General features: G+C 30.5%; 1 protein-coding gene across 1 annotated transcript; it reads right to left on the bottom strand.

Annotated features, from left to right (window-relative positions):
* Positions 1 to 784: 784 nt before the first annotated feature.
* On the bottom strand, positions 785 to 5,679 carry LOC132760131 (vitellogenin-1-like). The gene is made up of 6 exons (XM_060752036.1): positions 5,531 to 5,679; positions 5,251 to 5,283; positions 4,132 to 4,303; positions 2,151 to 2,335; positions 1,571 to 1,753; positions 785 to 873 (listed from the first exon to the last, which is right to left on the bottom strand). Exons 1-6 carry the CDS (start codon positions 5,571 to 5,573, stop codon positions 785 to 787), a joined length of 705 nt encoding a protein of 234 aa, XP_060608019.1. The 5' UTR covers positions 5,574 to 5,679.
* Between the last annotated feature and the right edge of the window lie 1,608 nt (positions 5,680 to 7,287).

Raw genomic sequence — 7,287 nt, 5'->3', positions numbered from 1 at the left:
GGGGGAGCTTAAGGGAAAAGTGTTGCCCCCCAACCCAAGTTATTCGGTTTTTTTTTTTTTAAAGGAGTCACACCACATCCTTTATTTTGGGGCATTGAAAACGGCAAAGTGTTTTTGCCCTTAAATTTTTAGCTAATCTTTGAAATTGGGTTTTGGTCTACAGACACCCGGGCCCCTCCCAATAAACAGAGAAAAAAAATATGAAACGTATACCCCCCCATTTTCTAGTTTGCTAATTTTTTTCTAATCATTTTTCCCAACTAAACAAAAAATAAAACCCTTTCCCATTTTTTTCCCCCACTTTTTCTTCTTTCCCCAAATTTCAATTTTCCTAGGAAATGGGGGCTATCATTTTGGGCTCTTGACTTAAAGGGGACGTTAAATGATCAAGAGGTGATTTTAGTTCCTGTTTGGGGTCACTGATGGGCCGGAATAAACATTTTTTAATTTTGACGGGGGATAAAAAGAAATATAAAGTCTAAATTGCCAGGAAATAAAAAGCAAAAAAAACAAAATAGTTTTAAAACGGAATCATTAAAAGTGATAAATTATTTCAAAAGTATTTTCTTTTCTTTAGAATACAAAGTGGTCTACAACTAAAAATCTTAAACTTTTGCATCCAATTGGACAATTTTTAAGGTTTGGTTTCAATCAATCAATCCATTACACTATGTCATTACACTCACAGTTTACAATAGTCATTTTCATGACCTCAATCAGACATAGGTTTGAAAGACAGAGGTTTTATTGTGTAATAACTGGCAAACATCCTGGATTTATTCACTTACTTGGAAATTGTAGACAGGGACCCAGCCTCTGGTGAGTATGGTGTGAAGCTGTACTGGGACTCAGACACTGCAGTAAGAATGAGAACTGGTCAGGGTTCGAGAAGATGAATATCTCCACGAAGACTCTGCTGATAGGTGGGTCTTTTGGCTGTAATGATATAAAAAAAAATTTAATTATTACCGAAATTTTTCAAGAGAATATAAGCTACAGAAACTCCTGTTGTTTGAGAAATAATTTTATTGATGTAATGTAAAGTATTTTTGTACAATATTTCTAAATCATACTTTGAGCAAATATTGTATCAAGTTCTGCCGCAAAAGGTAGCCATGTCCACTTCTAATTAACATAATTACTTTAATAATCAAGGGAACTTCCATTGCCTAGGTAATTGATTTTTTTGTTATATGCCTCTGAATACTGCAGATTTTAACCATGATTTTGGCTTCCTTTATGTATCCAGCTATCTTCCAAAAAATTGATGTTTTTACTGACAGTAACTTGCATCAACCTGAATAATGCACAAGGAGCCTTCTGAGGTCTACCTTGAAAACTAGCAAAGTCATCCTAACACATTTATTGAATCGTACTGTGACTTAAAACAAAACTAAAACAAAATGTTGTTCAAATTAGCAATTAGTACATTTATCAAACCTTGTTAACACAAGACTTCTTTATTCCATTTAATACCAGAGACTTCAAAGGTATTTCAAAAACATAAATATATCATTTTAAAACACCATTATTCATTTACATATAATGTCAAAAATTTTTTAAAAAATACAGAAAGGTATCAATACCTCTACATTTCTATCACAAGGTTGGCTGTTTAAAATGTCTTGACTAAAAACAACTTTTTCTAGACATCGCCTGTAATCACGCAGTTTTTGTACTCTCATACTAGGGACATCCTCGGGAACTTCTCTCAGGCTGTTTCTATCTTGCTCACATTCCCCAACAACCTTGGCTAGAAAATAGAATTAAGGTATGAGAAAAAATTAATATTTCATGGGGTTCCTTACAACTTCCAAAATGGTAGTGCATGATTAGCATTAGTAAATTCGTAGCGAATTTTGTATGGGAAAACAAAATGCACATTTGCTAAGCTTCTATGACAAATCATTTTGCAATCAATAGATGCACTTTTTTTCACATGATAATTATGGATTTATCAAGGATGCTCTCAATCCATTATTAAAACATAATAAAATGCAGGTTTGCCTTTTCTTCAGACAAAAACTTGTATTCATTACTTAGACTTTATGTGCCTTTATTTCCTCAATTATTCATATTATTCTGCTTAATTTACTTTAGAGAAAATACTTAAATATACAAATATACTAATCAGAATACACAATCCTCACTCACCTCAATCACTTTGTAAACTTTTGGGCTAGAATCTGATAAAAGGACAGGTACACCTTTGGTTAGTGATTGCCTTTCATTGAAGTTCATCTCTAAGAGACTAAGCACACCACGTTTAATGTTGACAGACCATTCTGGATCTTCATCTTCTGTGGTTAAATCCTCAACATGTCCACGTACATACCTACAACAGAATTCTTAGTCAATATCTCTGTGGATATACCTATAAACACGTATCTAGTCAAGATATCCACTGCTCAAAAATATAAATTTGTACACGAAAATATTTATAGTTACATCAGTGGATATCTTGACTATACGTGTTTATAGGTATATCCACTAATGTAACTATAAATATTTTCGTGTACAAATTATATTTGAGCATTTTTTCTAACAAACAGTAACAATTTTATTGAATTGTAAAGGTGAGCTGCTACCAATGACACTGACAGATTTTTTTCAAAATGATCAACTTAAGTCACTGGATTTCTACTGGTTTGCTCCATGGAGCATAGACTTCGATAAACAGTTGGATCCAAAGTTAACTGCCATGACCAGATAGCCTAGACATAGAAGAAATGTAGCAATACATCTGAATTCCAAATTATCAAATGCCAGAATATGATGCCCATTTGTAGCTGGACATACCATCATTTATTACTAAGAATATAGAGGAATGTTGGAAAAACAATCACGTTATCAGGTTGGTTGAATGAACCAAATTCAAATGATCTATTAACTGAATAATGGTGCATGCAAAGAATAGCTTATATACCTGGTTCAAAGATAAAAATTCAGAAATGGCAGTCATTATATATAATTATAAGACTCATGAAGGAAAAGTACGAGTAGAAACTATAGTACATTTACACTTTATTGTCAATAATATGAAGGTCAGTAATTGGAATGTAATTTGTGACCAATTTAGTTTGTCTTGTTCTCAAGGACTCAGAAGAATAGTTTGTGACATTAAAATACTTGTAAGAACGTTGAAATCGATGTAAACAAAATGGATTTATTTTTTTCATAGTAATGAAGTCATGATTGTATTCAGCAAGCAAATACTTAAAATAGAAACTTTGAACTGAATTTAGACCAAGTTATCGTGAATTGTAAATAGTATCTGCCCCAACCCTGAAAAAAATTGCGTTGTAGGAAAAGAAAAACATAACATACGAAATACGAGGGTTTTGTGAGGTGTATTTCATGTCCATGTTCCTGCGTGCTCGACACTTTCCGTTGAAAATAATTCTGTGAGGATGATAGCATTTCTTTGTGGGTCATGGTATGGGAGGTACATCATTTGTACAAACGTGGAGACTCGCTGGAAATATATATTAATTGTGTTTCATCTACAATCTGATGGATAATGACGTTTGGGTGTAAATGAGTCATAAAAGCTTTATATATATAAAGAAGATGAAGATATTGCATGATGTAAGGTCCTTAAATTTATACTCAAAAAGTTCAGATGTCATGTATTTCTTGAATTCTAAATAATTACTAGCGTTCCTATTACAATGAGTTGACTAATGAAAAGGTTTTTCATTATATAGTTAATAACATTTTTATACTAAATGAATAATTGAGAACATTTTGTCATATATGGTAGTGTGGTGATACCATGTATGTCCTCTTTGATGTCATTTTAAATGTATAGAACATGCAGCTTTTTAACCTTTATTTAAAAAAGACAGATGCTAATGTTTATTTCTTCATCAATTCAAATGCAATATAACCCATGCTAAGCAGAAAACTGACCTCTTCTCTTAAGAGTTATCATATATAAAATATTTTCATGCATTTGAAAAAGTCTGTCTAATTTTCATCATAGCAAGAAATAAAATATGTTTTCTCATTTGAACCACAACAAAACTGCTTTTTGCAATACTTTATAAGGAACATCTTAAATCACATGGTATAGCCAATCTAATAGAAATTTAATAAACACAAATTGAAACAAATATTCATATGTTTTACAAGATTAGGAAGGAAATATAACTGACCTGTAACTTGACCTTCCAGAGAGACACAACCTGGATGAGGACTTGAGTTTTAAGTTTGAGACCAGAATAAGTCTTCGCTCCCTCCGGCAGGCCGGACAGCACTTGAGAGTCATACTCGTAAATATATTCTTTACGTTCTGTATAAGCTGCCAGAGATAGAAAGCAAATAAATAAACAATAATAAATAAGACCAATCTCTGTTAAGCAGACTGCCATTTAATAACAGTAACCTGAAACATACACAAAAATCAAAAATGTTTTTCTTTATGAAATTTTGCAAGAAATAAAAAAAAAAAAAAAACAAACTATTATTTATAAATTGTAATAAAAAAGTCAGTTTTAAAGTGTTATTAAACAGTTAAGATTTGGTAGGGATAATTTATAGATGAAAACTACACATACAACTTTCATATCTCACTCCTATTTCAAACTACAAACAGGCCCCATATCTATGAAATATTTAGGGCCGGGAATTATATTCGAAAATTCAAATTTTAGACACATTAAATGGACCTTACTGTACTAATTTCAGATAGGTCTTTAGCTAGTCTTGTTAATTTTATGATAAATAAAAAATGAGCTTAACTATCAAATCTCTTTAAAAGAACAGACAGCTACCTAAGCTTTCAAAATCCTTAATCACATTCAGAAAGACTTTAAAAAAACAAACAAAAAAAACTAAATAAAAGTAGCTAGTCACAATCTGGGACCGAATACAAAAAAAGAGAGAATTTTTCCAACTGGTTACATGTAACATCAGTGATTTTCTCAGTCAATTGGGAAGAAGCCTTAGCCACTTGATTTTGGGAAAAATTGTTGCTAAAATTGCTAATTTGGGAATTAAAAAAGTAGGTTTAAGTTCAGATTTTTGGGAAAACTGCACGATTTTAAAGAAAATTTCAATTGGAAAGAGGCCCTTTATCGGAGTCTGTTATATAAGCAGGAAAATCACTGAACATACACATAATTTCATAACAAATGACATTGAATTTCCACACTGTAACTCTATAGTCATAAAAAGATAACAATCCTTGTTCAATAAGTAACAAACAAAAAATTAACTCGAGATAGATTAAAAAGAGCATACACTTACAAGTCTCTATAATGCGAGGGCTTTCCTGGCAATCTACAAAATCAAAATTAATAAGTTATAAATCTGTTGCCCAATTGGCTCTTTAAATTAGTAAGAAATTGTTCATGATGTATTGAAAACTATTTTTTTAAAGAAAGTTGCAAAAATCTATTATGTAATTTACAAAAAAATCAACGGCAAAGTGCCCGAGAATAGCTTTAAAAAGTATAAAACATAATGATAAGAAAAACTTATCTAATATTTATCAAAATTCGTGTAAAAATAAGAAGAAAAAACTTACATGCCAGTAAAATCCCAGTAGCTAAAACTAGAAATTTGTACATCTTGTGGTTTATACCCAAAACCACCACATAATGAAAATGGCCATTCTTTGGTCAACATTTGCTTTTTATACTCAGTATTTACTTTTCTACTTTGTTTATAGTTTCAACTGTTACATTCTCAAAACAAGTACAATTTGTTTGGCAGCTAAGACTGAATTTAAATGCATGGAAAAGTACTTTCATAGATGGTGCTCTTTAAATTGACTACAAAACATTTCAAAGTTAAACTGAAAATAAAAAAAATGACAATAACAGAAATAGCTCAACTTGCATGATGACTTTATTTTTTTTCTGAAATAATACATAAAACAAAGTATTTGCTATTAAAGTTTATGTAGATGGAAATAACAGGACCGGACATAGAAAATCTATAATTTAATATTTTCCTCAATTTTGAGCATTGCCAATCAATAAGGTATTGGTCTCATTTCTAAAATTATGGAAAAAAGCCATATGGCTTATTTTATACTTTTTGTGACTTTCAAAATAGATTTTGATTTTTTTTCTATAGTACAGCACAGGGGACTGTCATTTAGATAAATAATTAATAAAAAGAAAAGAGTTAAGTATAGGTAAAACATCTTAAAGATTATTATTATTGGTTTAGAAACTTAATTTAAAACAGACAAAATATTCATCATGAAATTTTCCTTGTTTATTTTCAATGATAGATATCAACAAGCGACTGTTTCATTTAATGTCTCTAAAGCAAATTATATATACATGAAAACAATTCTATAATAACTTATATATGATAATAATAACTTACATGTATATAACATAACATTGTTAACAAGTGTAACAGGCAAATGTCAGAGAAACATTTCATTGTGTGGGAATCAACGCTTTATTTCTACTAAAATAATACAGAAGCCAACATTTTTTTATAGAAGCAGTAACAATTTCAGAAGAAAATATAACAAACAATTACATTTGTATACAAGTGAACAAAAACACACTGTTTGTTTATGAAAATACTGTCAAATTCCAATGACAAAACATAAATGAAGTAGCTTAAATGTGAGAATATAAAATTGTGGTACGATATAAAAGTTTACAACAGAAAATACCAAAGACCTGTCAACAAAAGTTGCTCTACTCGGATGTAACAAAAAGAAAAAACCATTCAAAAAATTTTTTTTACAAAGGGGGAAATCGTAAAATACCCCTGCTTAAAAAGGGACTTTGGGGTCTTTACCTTTTAATAAAAAATTTAATCAGATCCCTAAAAATATTTATGTATAAAATACTAAACCATGGCATGTTTGATTACTATGATACCCATTTGTTTGTATTCCATGTATGCTTTGTAACTTCGTTAAAAAAGATACATATTTTCTGTTTTTTTTTTAATTATCCCCTAAAACATGTGTAAAAATTTCCCCAGGGAAAAATCTCAGAAAAGTAAAAAAAAATCCAGCAAGAATTTTTTTAAGCACGGGGGATTTAATTTTCAGAAAAAAAAAATCTGGGTTATGGCCTTTGGTCATCCTTCAATTTCCATGAAGATTGTGTTTGTTTAAATATTTACCACCATGCACAACATTTATTACAAATTTTCAGAATAAGTGTTTAATGTAGCAAATTTGCAAGTCAAGTATCTAGTACAAGTTTAAAGTGAATAAAAAGGAAAACAATGCAGTGAAATTCCGTGCTAGAGTTATTGGTCTTAGTCAGATAATACAAGGGTGTGTGATGCTGAATATTTGTGTGA

Source organism: Ruditapes philippinarum, unplaced genomic scaffold (genome assembly GCF_026571515.1).
Source record: "Ruditapes philippinarum isolate M1 unplaced genomic scaffold, ASM2657151v2 ctg3111_1_1_1_1, whole genome shotgun sequence".
In the NCBI taxonomy this organism is placed as follows: Eukaryota; Metazoa; Mollusca; class Bivalvia; order Venerida; family Veneridae; genus Ruditapes; species Ruditapes philippinarum.
The sequence above is the reverse complement of the archived record's forward strand: the minus strand, read 5'-3'. Positions and strand labels throughout refer to the sequence as shown.

Excerpts from the sequence above, each read along its gene's own strand:
- LOC132760131 (XM_060752036.1), bottom strand. The coding sequence starts at position 5,573 with ATGTACAAATTTCTAGTTTTAGCTACTGGGATTTTACTGGCAT. Across the intron at positions 4,304-5,250 it reads CCCTCGCATTATAGAGACTT|CTTATACAGAACGTAAAGAA; the intron begins GTAAGTGTATGC and ends TATCTCTGGCAG. Across the intron at positions 874-1,570 it reads AGAGGTATTGATACCTTTCT|TTCTCATTCTTACTGCAGTG; the intron begins GTATTTTTTAAA and ends AACCCTGACCAG.